This window comes from Epargyreus clarus, unplaced genomic scaffold, assembly GCF_041222505.1.
Source record: "Epargyreus clarus isolate Ecla_fem2 unplaced genomic scaffold, WU_Ecla_fem_2.2 ptg000016l, whole genome shotgun sequence".
Taxonomy (NCBI): domain Eukaryota; kingdom Metazoa; phylum Arthropoda; class Insecta; order Lepidoptera; family Hesperiidae; genus Epargyreus; species Epargyreus clarus.
Genome location: NW_027332224.1, coordinates 5,333,790 through 5,355,864, shown reverse-complemented (window position 1 = coordinate 5,355,864; position 22,075 = coordinate 5,333,790). Strand labels below are relative to the sequence as shown.

General features: G+C 37.2%; 1 protein-coding gene and 1 long non-coding RNA gene across 2 annotated transcripts in view; one reads left to right on the top strand and one right to left on the bottom strand.

The window, feature by feature from the left end:
- LOC140748655 (uncharacterized) overlaps positions 1-22,075 on the bottom strand; it is a 342,763-nt gene that overhangs the window by 306,194 nt on the left and 14,494 nt on the right. The gene's annotated exons all lie outside the window — the stretch shown is intronic.
- Positions 387-12,234, top strand: G6P (Glucose-6-Phosphatase). Its single transcript, XM_073081553.1, has 7 exons — positions 387-521; positions 4,981-5,145; positions 5,831-6,022; positions 7,346-7,485; positions 10,027-10,217; positions 10,960-11,081; positions 11,680-12,234. Exons 1-7 carry the CDS (start codon positions 469-471, stop codon positions 11,945-11,947), a joined length of 1,131 nt encoding a protein of 376 aa, XP_072937654.1. The 5' UTR covers positions 387-468; the 3' UTR covers positions 11,948-12,234.

The window sequence follows — 22,075 nt, the reverse complement described above, 5'->3', positions numbered from 1 at the left end:
AATGTTTATTTCAGTTAATATTCAATGTTAATATATAATTCAATGTTTAAGAATATATTTTTTACTATATTTACAAAATATATATTTCAATATACATAATTTTACATTATTTTATTATTAGTGTGAAATAAAATAAAGGTTCCTACTACATGTAACTCAAGAAGTTATGAACAAGGAAAATATTTAAAATATCCAAAAATGATTAATTTTTAAGCAATGGTCTACATTGCTTCTTCATCTTCATCTTTAAAATATAATTATTGCACTTTGACATCCTTACCGTCATTTTGTGTCACGAAAACATTTAACGTATCAATGTGCCCAAAAAATCGGCTAAATCTCCAAACTAGCAACACCGTCTGCTTCAGTCCCGACAAATCAATAGCCTTGACAATCCCGGTACACCCGTTTCACTCCGCAGTAAATTCCCAGTGAAATAGTCCTGTTTGTGTAAAGTGTTCGTTCAAAATGGAGCTTCTCTACGCCTTTGGAATCTTTTGCATCCAAGTGATACAAGACAAGTAAAGTATATTTTTCATTTTATTTGATAAATATTAATATTAAATATATTTCCCGGCTATCAGCGTATTTACCGGGATGATTTATCGGGATACCGGGAAGATGCAATCTTTTGTTCCTTTGTTATGTTTGTCAATTTGTAGTAAATATGTTTATCGTTTTAGTAGATTATGTAGGTATATTATTTTACGTGGTATGTTTTTGCTTTTGTATTATTTTCCAATTGCTTTGTATTACTTTTGATTTATTTCTTTGTTTTGTTCTATGGTATTTTAGCTATTGTTGGGCGAGGTATACGTATTTATTTTAAAATTATTTTATTGCTTATGTGTTTCATATGCTTGAAGATTTATATGATTGCTTTAATTATAAATAGAAGTAAATTGATTTTTCACTTATGCTTTATTTATTTTTATGTGAATTACTTTGTGGATATTTCTATTTGCGATTTGCGAAAATGTTCATTATTGTAATAATAAAACACGCCCCATTTATGGGACTCTTCCAATCGACTCTTATGAGCCACACTCGAGGGGTTTACCAGTAACCTGAAGAGTTCCTTTGTCTTCCTATGGCTCTATCATCGGATCAGCTTCAGAATGCCACGTTAGAGTATAACAATACTCTGATTTACATGTACCTATTTTGTTTTGGGAAAAAACCGCAAAAATAAAACAAAGAAAACTAAATTATCATTAAAATTTAAAAATGGCAACGATATGTGACTAAATTGCAATCACAAGTTAAGAAGTAGGTACTATCAACAGGTCAAAAAATAATTCATACCACGCAATTCAAACAAACATGTCTTATATAAAAATCAAATCCTGTTCGTAAGTCTCACTAAAACTCGAGAGTCGCTGGACCGATTTGGCTAATTTTAGTTTTAAGATTTGTGGAAGTCCAGGGAAGGTTTAAAAGTTAGTAAATATGAAATATATTTCATAAATAGATTCTAAGGTGTACGAAGTTTGCTGGGTCAGCTAATTAAGAATAAAATTGAGCAGAAAACTTATATTACGTTCGGTTCGGTTAAAACGATATTAATTACACAATAAACAAAAAATCAAATTCCCAATTTAAAATACGTGAACCTGTTGTAAATCGCGCGGTGTAGACGGCCATTTTGCGACCTGCCATCGAGAGTTCGAAGTGGGATGCGCGTTAGTATTGATTTATCGCCCTAGACGGCCTGGATGCCCTAAATTTGGATACCTACGAGCATATGATGAACTGATACGTTTTAAGCGCGCTGAGGAAACAAAATTTAGTTGTTATGAAAACGGATTCATTGTTCTTAAAATAAGAGGGTGCTTAATATCAATTGTTATGCTTTTTAGAGTTCCGTACTTAAAGGGTAAGAACTAAAAACGGAACCCTATTATTAAGTTTCCTTGTCTATTTCCTGAACCGTAATAAATAAACACTTGTTTTTTACAGAGTATGTATAACGGTGGTCGCTATAACAACCACTAAATACTGCAAATAAAAAAGCTGAAAATAATTGGAGTCGCCATACCAAAAATTACTATTTTTCGACTATTTATATTATATTACTAGCTGACCCGGCAAACGTTGTGTTGCCATATAAATAAAAAAATATTAAGGGTGAACAACCCTTATCAATTAGGGGTATGAAAAATAGATAGTAGCCGATTCTCAGACCTACTGAGTATGCATATAAAATTTGGTGAAAATCAGTAAAGCCGTTTCACAGGAGTACGGTAACTAACATTGTGACACGAGAATTTTATATATAAGATATATTATATCTATTTTTCGCTTTATCTATTGAATCGTATTAGGTAGAGAGTTCACATGTTCACAATCACTTCAATGGCTGCTATAATAACAAATAGTAAAAATTAAAAAAATAAAGTTTTTGTGGCACGGAAGCCTTCAAGTGTGAGTTCAACATGCACTTGGCCAACAACTTTTTAAATATTTTTTCACGGCGCCCTGTCCTTGCTATTTGAAGAAGACAGTCGAAAGAAGAAGGAGAAGATGAAGGCATGCTTTAGGTTGACAGCGTCACTTAACGATTAACCGTCGTAGAGTCAACCGTCCGTCAGTCAGTCCGTTTGTAGCTGCACGCATCCTTTGTGGGAGGGAGGGTGGTACATACTGCATGGTTTAAAATATACACCATCATACATATTTGTAGCGGATTGTTGCGAAGTAGTTTTAATCTTAACTTAATAGATTTTTTTTTTAATTTGGATATTCATTTTTAATCATAACGCCAATATTTGTGGTGTCCAATAATTAGAGGATCGACTCACGGCGCCCCTCTTTACTTCCCCCCTCTACGGCGCACACTTTGGGAACCTCTGCTCTACGATTTTTGAACAGTAAAATTAATTGTTGCTAATCATTTTATTATTAAGGTCTATTTTTTACTTTTTTATTTGATTATCTATAAAAGCGTTGTTTTTAGTTCTTTAAATTATTTATATACATATATTTATTTTTAGCTGTATATAGTAGATGAGTCTTTCTGCCATTAGCAACTCTTGCATATGCGGTATTATTTTTGAAACCTTGATACTAATATTAAAAAAATTTGGACTTGATTTCATTTTTCATATTTCATTAATTTCGAAAAATCTTAACTAAAAATGTGAGCGGTGCCGAAGCGAAAAACTAATCTTATATTAACATGTGATGATTTAACTTGTTTGATACACAAACCCTGTCAAATACTAATCCACATATTTGTATTTATGGCGATTTGTTAAGGTTTGGCAAGCGTTTAGTTGCGACATTATTTTGTGTGTATTACACCAGGTTTTATGGGTAGCAGACGAGCATACAGTCCACCTGATGGCAAGAGGCTACTACCGCCCATGGACATCTGTAATCAACCCCAGATAAGGTTCGAAATATAAATGAAAGTTATCTTGAAGGTCTTGAAGGCGTGTAATCTTATAGTCACATAAAAGGTACAGAATAACGATATAATAACTATACGTAAGTAAGTTCACACTAGTGATTAGAAGTATTATAACTACACAAGTATCTCCGTTATTCGACTGTTCTTGCTGAAGTCTTCGACCAGAATATCGCTCTCTGTTAACTCGAGCGCCGCCAAGGTGTCGTCCCCACTTCACCTACCCGCATCTGTGTTTAAACTGTAGTATCAAATGAGTCACTTATTACTTTAATGTAATGCTATAAACTGCGATATCTTTAACATCCAAGCTTCTTATTTACGACGATAACAGAAATCTATGTTTATTCAATACTTTTCGAAGTGGTAGAACCCTCTGTGGGTCGATTCCGGCGCCACACCTATTTCTGTTTAATAACAGCAATGTTAAGCGCTGCTGTGTTCTGTTTTGAAGGGTGTGAGGGAGACATACTCTTCCGTGGCATTCCATTTAGTCCTCAGAGATAGCAGAATATCTGTAGCCGATCTTAGGTAGTAATCTAACTTTATTTGGGGTTAACTACAGATGTCCATGAGCGGCAATAGCCTTACCATCAGGTGGACTGCATCGTCATCTCCTATATTACAAAAACAAATATATATTTACCTAGTCATCATGAACATTCGTTTCCCGCCTCATAAAACCAGTTCCTATTCCAACTCCTTCACTGTTCATGCAGCCAGACTGTGGAATTCGTTTCCACCAAGCATAAGAGAGCCTAACAATATATCTACTTTTAAAAAGAGTAAAAGACCACTACTTCTCCTTAGCAAGATGAGTATTAGTTAATCATTAAATATTATTGATTTTTTTTGTATTTGTACTATAATAATATGTATTAAACCTTTATCTTTATATAACTATATCTTTATATGTATTTTTATTTATATTTTAAGTCTCATCCTATGCGTTATTCGGTATTATATGTATGTATTGTATGATTAAAATAAATAATAACATATTTTCATTCAGTCTCGTGCACGCATATCCACCATTTGTTAACCCATCTCCTTTTAAAGGTCTGCTGGAAGATATTTCATTAGGAATAAGCAGTACCTTTGCACAAAATTTTATTTATAAGTGTTTTATATCAATTATCTATGTGCGCATAAATAAATAAAATGAACATCGAAATTAAACATGAACATCGACAATAAACATGAACATCGACATGAACATGAACATCGACATAATCATAATCTTAATCTTTATTGCCTCATGCGGTTATGACATAAAAAGGCGTTACAAATTTTGGTACAGTGGAATGAAACCCTGGAAGGGTGTAGCAATTTAAATTAATTATAAACATAAGCTAACGTAACAATAGTTTAAAATTTTCAATTCGTATTTGTTGTCCATGGGCGGCAGTAGCCACTTACCATCAGGTGGACTGCATGCTCGTCTGCTACTCCTATATTATAAAAAAAATATGAACATGGAGATTAAACATGAACATCGACAGTAAACATGATCATCGTAATAAACATGTACATCGACATGAAACATTAAACATGAACATCGTTGTCACCAGGTTCTCAGACATGGAATGGCACTTGGACAAATTGAACCAGTTATACAACCCTCACATGGTGTTGGAGTACGGGTTCCCTGTGATCGCTGGCATCGACTCTGTCTTTGGTGCGCAGATGCTGCTCGCCGTTGCGTTTGGGGGATGGATTAATACGATGCTGAAATGGTAATGGTTTTATTTAAAGTTTAGTGGAAAAAATACGAATTGACATAAAAATATAAGAATACTAGCTGACCCGGCAAACGTTGTGTTGCCATATGAAACAACCCTTATCACTTAGGTGTATGAAAAATAGATAGTAGCCAATTCTCGGACCTACTGAATATGCATATAAAATTTGGTGAAAATCGACAAAGCCGTTGCGGAGGAGCCGTTACGGTAACTAACATTGTGACACGAGAATTTTATAGTGAAGAAAATTAATGCGAAAAATTACTTCGTTAATTACTTTTTGGTGGTAAAACCCTTTGACATTCGACTGCGGCGGCTCCACCACCACACCTATTTCTGCCTAATAACAGCAGTGTTAACTGTGTTCCGGTTTGAAGTCTATGGTAAGGGAGACATACGAGTACTACCTGCCTAATAATAGCAATGTTAAGCGCTGCTGTGTTCTGTTTTGAAGGGTGTGGTAAGGGAGATATACTTTTTCGAGGTGTTCCAACTTAGTCCTCAGGGTAGCGGCGAATCTGTGGCCGACCTATGATAAGAATCTAATCTTTTCGGGGTTGATTACAGATGTCCGGCGGCAGTAGTGGGCTCCATGCTCGTCTGCTACTCCTATATTATAATATGTCTATCACTTACCATCAGGTGGACAGCTTGATCACTCCAATTTTATTTGTATCAGGATCCTAGTCGAAGACAGACCTTACTGGTGGGTCCGTGAGACGTCCTACTATGAGGACAGCGTCCGTCCGACCATCAGGCAAGGACCGTTCACGTGTGAGACCGGTCCAGGCAGCCCCTCAGGACACTGCGCTGTTGCAGCCACACTCTTCATGCTCTGCAATATGTGGTGCTCGCATATGATTAATGACCTGTAAGTGTGACACTATGCGTTTCAGGTACGAGCCGTGTCAGGCACAGACAGTATCAGACACCAACAGACATCGTTGATGGGTCGGATGTCGTTTGTATTTTTAACTGTTGTAGAATTAGAGTGTTTTATATCTGCAGACACTAAGGCTATTTGTCCACCGCACCGTCACCGAGCTGATACCGAGAACGAGATTATTTCGGGCCGATTTTAATTATGTCGTGACGGCGATAGTTTATCCACTACGACCGATATCGGTGGTTTATTTTGTTACAGCTGTCACTCGTGTGACGGCTGTGTATGGACAAGTTCCAATGTGTTTTATATTGTCGGCACATCGGGCGGACAAAAACTCGGTGCCGATCTAGCGGTCACGCTGATGTACTCGGAATATCGGCGGCCGGGATGACGGTGCTCGGGTGACGGACGTTCGGTGGACAAGCTGCTATAGTAAATGTATGTACGCTACTTCGGCGCCGTCAATAATTATCGGTATCGGCTCGGTGTCGGAGGTTGTTGGACAAACAGCGTAAGCGTGCCAGACGGGTCGTGCAAGACACTCACAATCATCGTCGTCTATTAAAATAAAAAAAATGTGCGCCGTCACGGGACGCCTGGCAGATGTGAAACATCGACATTATTTTGTAAAAGTAATATGCAGAAAATAACAAATTGTGATAGGAACTAAATATGTCATAATGATAAAATAAAATATTACGATTTTTTTCCAGATAACGATGACTATTTATTGAATAAATAGATTACTAAATACTATTACTTACGATTACTAAATTACTAAAAATAGAAAATAATTTTCAATCTAGGAATCAATTAAGGAACAGTAAATTGTATAATTGTGGAAAAAGTGTGGGGTGCTTTTTGAAAATTGATAAGTGGAGCAAATACAAACGTACAACCCAAGCTAAAATAAAAGCGTGTTAAAAAACCGAGTTCTATCAAATCAATCGCCCGTTATAAATTGTTGTCTGTAAAAGACAGAATTTGTACATTCGTTATTAATAATCAATCTATCCAATGTTTTGTCTACCAAAGAATGAAATTTGAAAATATCTACCTGTCTATCAGAAATTGTCAATGTAGGGTAAAGATAATCCTAAATATCAGGCATTAATGATTATTTTAGAATTTTGTCCTGGATCTCGGTAGCCACCTTGATTAGCAGTCCATCCAGACCGATCTATCCAGATTGATTAATAACAGGCGCTACTAGAAATTGTGCCATTAAATCTTTGGGAGCAAATCGGATAGATTGATTATTGACAACGGACGACGAATTCATGATCTAATTAATGAATATCTTCATAGGGGCGTACCAAGGTTACGAGAGATCTACAACTGGCTACCACTGAAGACCATGTACTTCTCTGTCATGACCGGCGTGGGTCTTGCGCGTATGTACGCTGGGGCGCACTTCCCTCATCAATGTCTGCTTGGTGGGTTAGTTGGTAAGTCAAGAATTTAGAAATAATAAACATATTACAGCGGGATGTACGAATTTAACAAGATAAATTAGAAATTATTCTCACCGCTATTATTTTAACGACTTGTTATCATCGTTAATAAGAAGCTTGGATATTAACGATATCACATTTTTATAACGTTACATTAACGTAATAAGTGACTCATTTGATACTACAGTTTAAAAATAGATGCGGGTAGGTGAAGTGGGGACGACGCCTTGGCGGCGCTCAAATTAACAGAGAGCGACATTCTAGTCGGAGACTTCAGCAAGAGCAGTCGAATAACGGAGATACTTGTGTAGTTATAATACTTCTAATCACTAGTGTGAACTTACTTACGTATAATTTTGAATAAATAAATAATTGTTATATCGTTACTCTGTACCGTTTATGTGACTATATTATTACATGACTTCAAGACCTTCAAGATGACTTTGATTTCAGACTTGTAGATTATTTTAATTTAAATTAACTACAAAAAGGAAAGAAGTGAAAAGAAAGAGTGATATAGACGAGAGAATGAAGAATGTTATTTAGAATGAAAGAAAGCAATTTATTACTTTAGCGATTAAATTACAATTACTATTAAAACTACGAAAGCATAAGTAAGCAAGCGCGCGCGATAAGAAAGGCGGACCGAAAGCAAGTGTCCCTCCGCCGGCCGCTGAGCCGACGTGCGCTTGATGCAAAACCGGTCTTCGAAGGATCTGGCCCAAATACAAATACAAAAATCTTTATTTGTAGAATAAGGTGTATACATTGGTGTTATAATCAAGAATTTTCGCTCATTCTGCCATAAATGGCGTACAAATATAGTTTTAAGTGGCATTTTATAAGTTCAAATTATTAAATTGTAGATACTAAATTCCAATATTATTTAAACGTTAATAAGATATAATGTCAATATCAATAAAATGTTACATAAGTAAAGATAAAAATGAAAAATGTAATTTCATAAGCGGAAGCGATTTAACTTGAAATCAAAGGTGTTCAAGCTCCAATATTTTGTCAATTATGTTGTGGTATAACGAATACGCCACAATATTTTAAATAATCTTTTGTGGTTCGACTCCAGACCGCTACATTATTCTGCAATAATAGTAATGTTAAGCGCTGTTTTCTGGTTTGAAGTGTGTGGTAAGGAGACACTTTTCCGAGGCGTTCCAGTTTACTCAGGGGTAGCGGCGCAACTGTGGCCGACCTCAAGTAGGAATCATCTTATCTGAGGTTGATTACAAATGTCCATGAGAGGCAGTAACCATTTATCATCCGGTGGACTGTATGTTTATTTCCTTCTTCAATAGTACAAAAATGTTGCTTAATCAATTGTTATTTTAATTACAAAGTTTGCAAAATTCGAAAAACGGCGGGAACTTAGTTGCCAACCTTATCATCACCGTTATTCATTTTTTTCCACTTTCGTTTATATAAGAAGGAACGGGGTGAAAAGGGTGGTCCGCCCTGGCCTCCGCCGGGCCTCCGATCCTGGGCCTCCAAACACAGTTGCTAAAAAAAGTCGTTAGAAAGAAACAATCTATGCAATGTGTATCACTCAGCGAGTTCCCCAAGAGTGTAAAAGCTTTTACACTTTAAGTTGTTAATTTCAACCATTGTTTACCTCTTACTTAATTCGCACTTGATTCATCATACTTCTTTAATTTGTCACATTACTTTGAGCTTTGTCACTATAACTCGCTGTGTAGGTAGTTTTGTCACTCACCAATTGCTTTACTATTTTATTAACAACCAATTATTTTAAAATTGTACACAGTTGTTTTATTCTCTCAACTGACATGACAATTTCATATTGACAACTTGATGTAAAAAAACAATGTGAGCCGTCACGGGACGCCTAGCAGATGTGAAACATCGACATTATTTTGTAAAAGTAATATGCAGAAAAGAACATATTGTGATAGGAACTAAATATGTCATAATGATAAAATAAAATATTACGATGTTTGCGCATGGCGACGCGTCGCCACACCGTACACACTACTGCATATAGACTGTATATATATGCCATCGTATAGCGTGGTGACGCGTCGCCACGGCATGCGTCGCCACGCCAGAAATCGGTTTTACGTGCGGCTATAGATGTTTCACATCAAAACTTTAACACTTTTGGGGACCTCCATTCAACTTTCCGCCTCGAGCCTCCGACGAGGTCGTAGAGCCAATGGACTAAGGTTAGTTCTATTGGTTTGTCATTTTGAAGGTGGTAGAACCATTTGTGGTTCGACTCCGCCACCACCGCCACACCTATTTCTGCCTAATAACAGCAGTGTTAGGCGCTGCTGTGTTCCGTTTTGAAGGGTGTGGTAAGAGAGATATACTTTTCCGAGGCGTTCCAGCTTAGTCCTCAGGGGTAGCGGCGCATCCGTGGCCAACCTCAGGTAGGAATATTTAATTCTATCTGGGGTTGATTACAGATGTCCATGGGCGGCAGTAGCCACTTACCATCAGGTGGACTGCATGCTCGTCTGCTACTCTTCTATCGTATAAAAAAACTTAAATATATTTCAGGTTCCTTCATCTCCCCAACGGTCTGCCTGTTCGTGACTGATCCGTTCCTGTTCCGGTCATGGCAACCTGCGGAGGTGAAGCGAGCGGTGTTGAAGCATATAGGTGGCGCTGTTGCCGCTGGGGTCGCGTCTTTGGCTCTCGGGATTCTGTATATTATGATGGGGATTGATCTGCACTGGGCTACTAGACTGGTGAGTGGAAGAAAAACAGTGAATTAACTAAAACAAGTGGAATAAAAGAGTGAACTCATTTAAATAAAAAAGTCTGTATAGTCCGCGTAAAACTGCTAGTCCGCTCTGAATATAGAAATGAATCGTGTTGCCATAGTAAATTGTATGACTACACTCGCTCGCAACAACTTCAGAGCGGACCAGCAGTTTGGTGCGGACCATCCTCATATTCATAAGTTCTTCTGGAGCGTGCTTAAAAAGTGCATTTTGTTATATTTTTTTTTTTGGTTTTTGATAAATGATATTTCCATCTTGCTTTTCTCCATCGAGATTTTCACATGGTGATTTTTCCGATGGTGATTTTTTACGTGATTATATTTCACTTCGTGATTTTTCACATGGTTATATACCAGTTCGGGATTTTTCACATGGTTATATTTCATTTTGTGATTTTTCACATGGTTATATTTCACTTTGAGAATTTTCATTTCGTGATTTTTCACATTGTTATTCTTCGTAACGTGATTTTTCAATTCGTCGTTTTTCCTGTCGTGACTTTCCACATTGTGAATTTTCATATGGCGACTTTTAACGTCGTGATATATCACATTGTGATTTTTCACATTGTGATTATTTCCATTGTTAGTTTTCACATTGTTCACATAATATTTCACATCTAGAATTTTCTAATCATGATTTTTCACAAGAAAAATATTTATAAATGATCATGTTAGAACGCCTAATGAATCAATAACCTTCCCAGGCGTTCCGGTGGTGTACATCGGCGGACTACATCAAAGTGAAGTCAACTCCTGTATTCGCGATCGTTCAGACCACTGCATCTTTGCTTGGCTGGGCGCTTACTGTCACCCCGAGTATTACTAAGTAAGTAAATAGTAATAAATAGTAGATAATAATAAGTAGTGAGTGAGTAGCGGAGTAGGGAGTGATAAGGAAATGGTATGTGACGGGGCGCGAATGAGTAGAAAGTGCGTAATAATAATAAGTGCGCAGTAAATGAGCGATGGGGAAGTGATAGGTGAAAAGCATAGATTAGTAAAGATACTTCGCCGCCTTGAAATTGAATGAAGCTACAAATGACTTATTAGTAAGTTCTTTTTTTGAATTCTTGACAAATAAAAACATTTTTAGAGAAAATTTACGAATAAATAACTAATACTGCGTAATTTACATAATAAATAAATAATTATTTCAAATATTTTAGGGACATTTTAGCACGGAGACGTGGCAAAACTTTTTTACGCAACTATTTCAATTCTCAAAACTGGGTACATTTTCTTCTTAGGAGTAAGTAATCTTTACTAATCTATGGTGAAAAGTGATTGAGTTAGAAGTAGGTAATAAGTGACTAGTAAGTAAAAGCGAGCAGTGAATAATAGGTGAGTGGAGGGATGGCGTAATAATATATCAGCGAACCCCTCCTCGTTTGCTATTAAAAAAAATGCTAACCCTTTTATTTCAGATACCGCTTCACCTCGCCCCGCAACCACCTCCTAGCGCTATTAGGGACGGTCTTTCTGATATACTTCTTCCATCACATCCAGGAGCATATACCCACGCGACGGGTACCTTTCTACGCGTCCCACTTCATTCTGAACTTGATCAAGCCCTTCGTATACTTGAGAGTGTTGCCAGCGTTCGCGACGCTTGGATGTTCGAGACCCAGACCTACAGCACCGAGCCCGCCGGCCAGTCAGCCGGCGCCGCCTGGTGGCATTAAAGAGGATTAAATTCAGATAGCGACACTAGCGACATCTATTACGACGAAAGGTTTTCAAAGCATGAGTTCCCGTTCAAGATTTTGTTACTTTTTTTGTATTATACTTAGGAATATTTTGAAGGAATGTTTTTTGAAGAATGAGTTCCTTTTCAGTATTTTGTTAGAACGGTTTTGATACTTTTTTTGGGTACATATACATTTATTGAGTTCAAATATCAGCGTTGGCAGTGCCGCCTGGTGGCATTAAAGAGGATTAAATTCAGATGACGACACTAGCGACACCTATGACGACGAAAGGTTTTAGCATTTTTTTAGGTTTTGTTCCTTTTTTGGGTTTATTTAGAAATATACATTTGTTAAGTTCAAAGATCAGCGTTGGTAGTGCCGCCTGGTGGCGTTAAACGGAATTAAGATCAGCTATCAGGGACACTAGTGACACCTATAACGACGAAATTTCTTTTTTAAGAATGAGTTCCGTTTCAAAATTTTGTTAGAACGGTTTTCTTACTTTTTTTGGGTTTTATTTAGGATATATTTATCAAGTTGAAAGAAAAAGCGCTGGTAGTGCCGCCCGGTGAGAGACGAGAAGCGTTTGTATTACATTCGTGGCCCGGTAACGTCGGTCAGCGCTGATTTTACAAACACTTCCCGAGGGCTCCTCTCAGTTATGTCCCACAAGAGATGGGCATGTAAACTCACATCTCAAGCCTTTAATACCGGATTTGGATCCAGCCGAAATCATCTCCATCTCGTCTCCGCTCCCTTGAGCGTTCCCAGTCCCATGACTGGAAAAGGGTGGCTTCCAGCGAAACCGCCTTCTGGCATCTCGTGCGTCTGCGACCAAGTGCTTGAGAAGATGCTTCATCCTACCTGGCTCTCTTACCTCCTTCGCAAGCATTACAGCTTCGCTAAGGATCGCACTTCCCACGACCTGTCGCTACCGACCATGGCGTGAATCGCGGTCGGAAGCAAGGTCGGCACTCAATACAGAGCTGAGCACGTTGCGCTCCGACTCCACACAGCATATCCCCACGTGTGGCCCTCTAGTTGAGGCAATCGTAATGTTGGCACCTGGATGTCGGCTCCCGATACAGATAAGTCCCGAAACAACCATGTCCCAAGAGTACCTGAGTCAGACAGAAGGACAGGCCGAATCGCCTACCCAACTTTGGGATATCGGACGAATTGCCTCGATGGTCCACAGGCCGGCGCTAGACACCAGCTTTGATATTTTGGTAGCCCATTGACGCAGCTCAGCTCTGTCCCAGAAAAAAAGGACTCCGCCACGGCTTCACACGGCAGCATCTTCCAAAGTTATTAAAGTTAGATCACCATTTACCTCAAACCTACCTCTTCTTCTATTATCAATACGTACTATTTTATGACTAACTCTAATATTTAAACAACTCCTATTAATAATCTTCTGTTCCGTGTCTACGCATAAAATAAGGTTTCTAATGTTATCAGGTTTTCAATCTTTTTTGTCTTTAAATGATTGAGATAAATCGAGATAAAAGAGAGGAAAGGTACTAATCTGTTTTGTCATTTGAGTAATATCGAATTTTCTCGAATAAATGAGTGGTAATAAGGGCATCACTAAGAAGGGGAAGGAGGGCACAAAAATGGAGAACTATGCCCCCTCGAAAGATTAAAAAAACATCTTACTCATGAACTGGGATAGGGAGCTATCCCCCTCGAAAGATTAAAAAACATCTTACACATTCGATTTCTACCGTGACGTTGCAAAGGGACATTCCTTCCTAGACACGCAAAAACTATTTCATACGTCATATGCTCCCTCTAGGTTAGCCTAGTGATGTCTTTCATTGGTAAAGGTTTTAACGAAATTTTACTTTTTGGAGGGTTGTAACTTTTAGGGGTACGACCTCAATAACAGTAGAAAGAAATAACAATAATATACTCTTTAATATAGATGTTTAGATCGTAAATCGATGTTGTATACAATTTGATGTAAACCTACCAAATATTAGTCAAAGATTATATATGTGTAGATGCTAAAAGTTTCCGCACTTCGTAACTAGATGGCGCTACATTGTATGTATTCTGAATCACGCTATCGAAGTTTTTGGAATATCTTGCATATATACAAGTTTTGAGAGATCAGAACATGGTGCTCCCCAAGTATGATTATTTGATATGGCGGGAGACTTTCCTATGCTAAAAATCCTATGTGGTAGAAGTACTGCTACACCTATTTCTGTCTTATAACAGCAGTGTAGCGCTGCTGTGTTTGAAGAGTGGTAAGGGAGACATGAGGCATTCCAACTTAGTTCTCATAGAACGCTGTAGCCGATCTCAGATAGGCTTCCAATCCTATCTGGAGATGATTTTGAAGAGTGGTAAGGGAGACATAAGGCATTCCAACTTAGTCCTCAGTGAACACTGTAGCCAATCTCAGATAGGATAACAATCCTACCTGGGGTTGATTATAGGTGTCTATGGCGACCACTTACCATCAGGTGGACTGCTAGTTCGCTTGCTACTTTCATTTCGAATGCAGTAACTTCATTCTAGTAAGTCTTTCCTTTGCATCATGTACACATATATAATACTTTGTTTTCTAAACAATACTCAATTATTAAATGTCTATGTATAATCTTTAGAATTATATTTAGACATAAGATACTTTTTATTATTTATTACTACAATTTTATTTTAGTTTTTTTAATTGACATAGTATAAAACTACATTTTTATTTGATTTTTTGTCATTGACAAAGTAAATAAAAACTTAACTTAAACTTACTTATAGTAAGCGTCTGTGTACTAATGTACAATATGTAAGAAGTAATACTTCTTTGCCGTAATTATTATTTTTATTCACTCAAAATTTAACGGAGTGTACGCCTAATAAATTTGAAGGCAGAACCCTTTGTGGTTCGACTCCGGCGGCATACCGCCACACCTATTTCTGTTATACCAGCAGTGTTAAGCGCTGCACAAAAGAAGTGTAACTTCGAAAAAGGTGAATGTATGAAGTTGGATGAATTGAATGTGAAATTGTAACGTCCTGTATTTGAAGCGCCTAACGCTAAAGCTCTGTCTAAAGCAACGTGGTTTACCCTGCAAGCTTTTTTATTTCTGAATAAACTTTTACAATAAAATTATTGTTGCAATCTACTAACGCAAAGACAGTTTGAGTAAAAGACTTTAAAGGCACTGATAGCGTAGTTGTTGAAACTGGACCTCAGTTGGAGCTGCCGATTCAAATCCCATGTAAGTATCTCAGATTTTTTTAAAAATTAAGATTAAATCACTTAATACGACGGTGAAGGAAAATATCGCCAGAAAACCTAAACATATCTCTAACTCATTTTAAAATATCCTCTAGGATGCATGAATTAAGTGAATTGGTGTGTACCAATTCGTATTTAAAAAAAAAAATGTGAGCCGTCACGGGACGCCTGGTAGATGTGAAACATCGACATTATTTTGTAAAAGTAATATGCAGAAAAGAACATATTGTGATAGGAACTAAATATGTCATAATGATAAAATAAAATATTACGATTTTTTTCCAGATAACGATGACTATTTATTGAATAAACATTTATTTTCATTAAATACAAACGAATTTATTTCAAATCGTGACTACTAAATTCGTTTAATCAGTGGTCGATTGCGCATGGCGACGCGTCGCCACACCGTACACACTACTGCATATAGACTGTATATATATACTATCGGCATGCGTCGCCACGCCAGAAATCGGTTTTACGTGCGGCTATAGATGTTTCACATCAAAAAAATGTGAGCCGTCACGGGACTCCTGGCAGATGTGAAACATCGACATTATTTTGTAAAAGTAATATGCAGAAAATAACATATTGTGATAGGAACTAAATATGTCATAATGATAAAATAAAATATTACGATTTTTTTCCAGATAACGATGACTATTTATTGAATTCGATTGCGCATGGCGACGCGTCGCCACACCGTACACACTACTGCATATAGACTGTATATATATACCATCGTATAGCGTCATGCGGCATGCGTCGCCACGCTAGAAATCGGTTTTACGTGCGGCTATAGATGTTTCACATCAAAAGTGCGAATTGGTACACACCAATTCGCACTTGGGCTCACGGTGGGTCATTGCCAAAGCCCCTTTCACTCTGAAAGGCGGCCTGTGCAGCAGTGTGTCAATAATGGGTTGTATAGAAGATACTTTTAAATATGATATACGATAAAATTAAATTCGCGTTGCATTGGACAGAGCTTTATCAGATTGAATATACAGGGATGTATAAAATAAGATGGAATTGGACTGATTAGGTATTTACGAAGAATGTTGGTATGAAATGTTAAAGTCATGTGACTATGAAGAATTTATAAAGGTAGACTTAAACATGTATATTATGTCTACCTAAGGTCTAAACTTAAAATTAAAAAAATGTGTAAAATTAACTTTGAAAAAATGGTAAATTAGTATGGTTTGAAAAAGTACCACCGCCACAACTATTTGTAGCGTAAAGTAATTCTGCTTTTCAGTTGAAAGGTGTGGACTTACATATGAGGCGATCATCAGTCCTCAGTACCCTTACCATGAGTTTTCAAACCCACAATTTTACGTTACGTTTACTCAATCCACTATTCTGTTCCGTTTGCTTAGACTGAGTAAACGTAACAATAAGTAAGTGGTCAAGTCTTTTTGTCTGCCTCACATGTTCGCAAAAAAGAGAGACAAAACATAAAGCGCCATTTTGTCAATTTAGACATTTAATGTTACTGACACTATAGTTCTGATATAATCCGCTAGGGGCGCTGATTGGAAATTGTATGGGCAAATACGTAAACAAATACCAAAACAGTCATATTTGTCGAAACGTAAAAACTCATGGTAAGGGCACAGATGTCCATACAGTGGCTTACCATCATTGGACTGCATGCTCGTCTGCCACAATAAAGTAATGTGGTTAATACGACTTAGAATCTCTTGCTAAATGTTTATTAAGTTGCTAAGCAACGTACAATATAAAAAGAACTAACTTCTTTTTTCTATTCTTTTTCTTTTAGTTCTTTTTTCAAAGCCTTCTTTTTTAATTTATATATTATTTTTTTAATTTATTTATTTATTTCTTTTTTTCAGTCTTCTTTTTTAAAATTTGTATCATTATTTTTTTTAATATTTTTTCTATTTATTGATTTTTTAAATTGTTATTTCGTGTATTATTCCTAAAAATATTTTGTATTTCCTCTAGCTCAGAATAATTAGCATAGAATGCGTCTATGTCAACCTAGGTATGAATGGTAGGCAGATGCGCTATAGTTACTTAAAACTATACGTGAAATGCACTACTAGTTTGCACAGAAAATAGCTTAGTGGTATATAAGTTGGCCTCTCAATTAGGGGGTCCAGGTTCAATCTCAGGTACACATTTCTGATTTTTCAAAGTTATGTGCTTATTAGGACTAGACTTTTTTGTGAGTTGCTAAAATTTGCACGCTAGATTTAAAAAAAAATCGGGGTTATGAGAAGTCTACTAATCCTCACTTGACCAGCGAGGTGCACTATGGCCTAATCCTTCTCATTCTGAGAGGAGACCCGTGCCCAGCGGTGGGAGAGTAATGGGTTGATGACGACTATTTCTCACAGCACTTTCACCAGAATTACGATATTTACTATTAAAACCCCACCAAAATTGGATCAGTAGTTTCCAAGAACATCGCGCGAACATACAAACTTACATACCTACCTTCATACATACATACATACATATCGGTCGAATACAATACCTCATATTTTGAAGTAGGTCAAAAATAGATACCTATTCGATAGATATTATATTTACAACTTTCTTAATTATATTTGAACACCCTGTATCGATCATAGTATGATGTTCTCACCCGCCTACTGTTCGTACCTAAGTAGACTCGGTCTATACTTTAATTACTCTGAGTATAATTTAAGGTCATTTATACTCCTAGTCATAAATATTTTCGATGAATCTACTCGTATTAGAAATAAGTTTTTATGTATATACCTAAAACTAATTTTAATCAAACATTTTAATCATTAAAATACTAATTTAGGTATAGTTCGCGTAAAACTGCTGGTCTGCTCTGAATATAGAAATGAATCGCGTCGCCATAGCAAATTGTATGGCCGCACCTGCTCGCAACAACTTCACAGCGGACTAGCAGTTTTGCACGGACTATAATTCTGATAAAGATAATATTAATCATCCTTTGTATGTCCTAGACGAATGAACAAAATAAAGTCCTAATGCATAACAATTGTTACATGTTACATCTACAATGCGTTGGAATGAGCGACTGATTAAAGCTAAGGAGCGAGTAGATTGTTTTCATGAGCGTGCAGTTAGAGCCAATGAATGTGTATATTCTACCAATGAGCGTGGAGAATTCTAATGAGCGAGTAGACTGTTCCAATGAGAGAAGACTATTCTGGTGAGCGAGTAGAATGTTTATAATGAGCGTGCAGTTGATCCAATGAGTATGTATGCAGTAGGAATGAGCGTGAAGACTATTCTCATGAGTGAGTTGACTGTTGTAATGAGCGTGCAGTTACAACCAATGCACGTGAAGATAGCTCTCATGAGTGTGCAGTTAGAGCCAATGAATGTGTATACTGTAATAATGAGCGAGTAGACTGTTATAATGAGCATGTAGTTAGAGGCAATAGTCGTGAAGACTATTCTGGTAAGCGTGCAGTTGATCCAATGAGTATGTATGCAGTAGGAAAGAGCGTGAAGACTATTCTCATGAGTGAGTTGACTGTTTTAATGAGCGAGTAGTCAGAATTAATGAGCGTGTAGATACATCACTGTCCGAATACTCTTTGCACGTATAGACGTTTAGTAGGTGGTATAACTTTGTGGTTCCACTCAAGCACACTATCCACCACCATCACACCTATTTCTACCTAAGAACAGATTAGAATTGATAATGCATTAGGGATTTATTTTGTTACTTCTTGTGACCGGTCGAAACTGGTTTTTGAGCCGAAAACGAAACCAAACCATCGGTTTCTGTAGTAGTTTCGGATGAAACCGATTTTTTACACTTATTAACAACTCTCTGATGTTGAGAAAAAGTTCACGAACAGGGGGATTACTACCATCTATTAAAACAATATTATTTTAATCATACTTTTACTTTTTTGCAGGAAAGTTAACTTTTTAAGCAAAATATGACAATTTCAGTTGGTTTTATACAATGGATAAGCGAAAAATCAATAAGGTTTTAAGTTCGTTCAACTGTGTATGACAGAATATTTTACTGTTTTAAGGAGGAAATAAAACTTTCCTGAACTATGATGGTTTTTAAAAGATAGTGGTAGGCCCCCAGGAGCCGAAAGGTTCGGCCGATTTTTGGCCAAAACCGACGCTTCGGCCGACCCCTTTAATTTGGCTCAAACTTGCTCCCAAAGACTTCTGGTCGAAACCTCTAATTCGGCCGAAACTTCCTTCTAACGACTTCTGGCTGAAACCTTTTATTTGGCCGAAACTTGACAACTTACTTTGAAGGTGGTAGAACCCTTTGTGGTTTGACTCTGGTGGCACCACCGCCACACCTATTTCTACCTAATAACAGCAGTGTTAGGCGCTGCTGTGTTCCGGTTTGAAGGGTGTGGTAAGGGAGACTTTTCCGAGGCGTTTCAGCTTAGTCCTCAGGGGTAGCGGCGCATCTGTGGCCGACCTCAGGTAGGAATATCTAATTCTATCTGGGGTTGATTGCAGATGTCCAAGGGCGGCAGTAGCCACTTACCATCAGGTGGACTGTATGCTCGTCTGCTACTCCTATATTATAAAAAAAACTTACTTCTGACGACTTCTGGCTAAAACCGAAACTTCGGCCGGTCACTAGTTATTTCGTCTGTGTAGTTTTAAACCCCATGTCAAGAACTCGCACATAAGTATTTATAATAAATGTATCCGCGTAAAATTGCTAGACCGCTCTGAATATAGAAATGAATCGCGTCGCCATAGCACATTGTATGACACTTGCTCGCAACAACTTCAGAGCGGACTAGCAGTTTGGCGCGGACTACAACAGTATTAAATTTAACTAAGTAGACGCATGTTGTGACAATATTTCTTTGCATTTACCAAAGATTCTATGTTCCTAGACATAAACTTATTTTCAAGTTATTTCAATAAAGCCTTTTAGAAATCAAGTGCTATTATTTAACCCTTATTCTTTTCCTTAATTATGAAAGGTATTTTCTGTTTTATTCCAGTTTTCATATTTATTAAGAATTGAAAAGAATTCAAAAATTCTAAATTTAATGTTGCTTAAGAAGTTGCGTAAGCAGACAACGCCATCTAGTGACAGAAGTGACGTCGAATGTACCATTTCGACGTCACTTGAACGTTGAATTGTTCAATCGGACATCTGTCAGGAATGTTATTCTAGCCTATTTCTGTCTCATATCAGCGGCGTTGTGCGCTGCTGTGTTCCGGTTTGAAGGGTGCGGTAAGGGAGACATACTTTTCTGACGCGTACCAGCTTTGTCATCAGGGGTCGCGGCGCATCTGTGGCCGACCTCAGGTAGGAATATCTAATTCTATCTGGGGTTGAATACAGATGTCCATGGCGGCAGTAGCCACCTACCACCAGGTGGACTGCATGCTCGTCTGCCACTCCTATATTATAAAATTATTTTCAAAACTAAAAATCACGCTATAACAGTTATTGAAACTAAAAAGTAATAATTGTTGCAATCTAGTAACTTTGCGATGAACTTTCTCTAAGGCGCTCGAACAATCTCGCCTCGAAAATCGTTAATCCTGAGGATGTTGATAAGGACAATGGTACAAAATTATTTAAACCGTGTATTGTCATCGGTTTTTGATAATTCTTAAAAAAAAAGAATTAAACTGATACGTTCAAAGTAAATAGAAATCGTGTTTAAAGATTCCGTTACTTGTTACTTACATACATACCTACATACATACAACCCAAGCTAATAAAATCGTGTTAAAAAAGTCCAGTAATCTGTCAGGAATGCATTCTCTGAGCGGCCGGAATATACATATCTATACTAATATTATAAAGAGCAAAACTTTGTTTGTTTGTTTGATTGTAATGAATAGGCTCAAAAACTACTGGACCGATATTAAAAATTCTTTCGCCATTCGAAAGCTACATTATCCACGAGTAACATAGGCTATATTTTATATGAAATATATTTGATAAATAGATTTTGAGGCGGTACATAGTTTGCCGGGTCAGATAGTTTATATTATAAACGAGTAGTATAATTGGGTTACCGTTCTAATGGATATAATAAATAAATTAATCAATGAATAATAACAAAATTAACTACAAGGATCCGTAAATACCCTATACATTTTTAGCGAATTGAAAATATACAGCGAAAACAAGCAAATAAAATGTCTGTAAGTCTGTTCGCATACACTTCCTTATAATTAAACCCAAAAATAAATAACATAATCAATTTTAATAAGCATTTAACGCCCGAATTCGCCGTTAAAGGCGTGAAATGCCATAAAAATGCCGTTAAACGCCATATATAGTTACGCCATTTCGTGTACAAACGCCATTATTTGGCGTAAATTGGTTTGTGTATGGTAATATTGGTTGCAAATAAGGAGTTGCGTTTTTAACTAGAAGTATGGGATGGGTTTGCTTGTTTTTGGTTTTATATACCGATCTGATGCGCAAAAGGTTCCACGTTCGATCCCCGGTCAGACAAGTATGTGAATGATGAATTTACGTATCTATTCTGGGTGTTGTATTTGTCTTTGGGTATGTTCATCATCATCATCATCATCATCATCAACAACCCATTACTGTCCCACTGCTGGGCACGGGTCTCCTTTCATAATGAGAAGGATTAATCCATAGTCCACCGCGTTGGCCAAGTGCGTATTGGTAGACTTCACATACCCTTGAGATTATTTTTATAAATCTCTCAGGTATGCAGGTTTCCTCACGATGTTTTTCCTTCACCGTTTAGCAAGTGATAATCAATTTCTAGTAGGCACATACATTTGATAAATGAGAGGTGCGTGCTTGGGATTTGAACCTCGGACCCCTCGAACGAGAGGCCGAGTTTCTTAACCACTAGGCTATCACTGTTTTAGCTTTTGTGTGTATTCACGGCAGCTGAAATGTTCATGACA

Excerpts from the sequence above, each read along its gene's own strand:
- G6P (XM_073081553.1), top strand. The coding sequence starts at position 469 with ATGGAGCTTCTCTACGCCTTTGGAATCTTTTGCATCCAAGTGATACAA. Across the intron at positions 7,486-10,026 it reads TCTGCTTGGTGGGTTAGTTG|GTTCCTTCATCTCCCCAACG; the intron begins GTAAGTCAAGAA and ends AATATATTTCAG. Across the intron at positions 11,082-11,679 it reads GTCACCCCGAGTATTACTAA|ATACCGCTTCACCTCGCCCC; the intron begins GTAAGTAAATAG and ends CTTTTATTTCAG.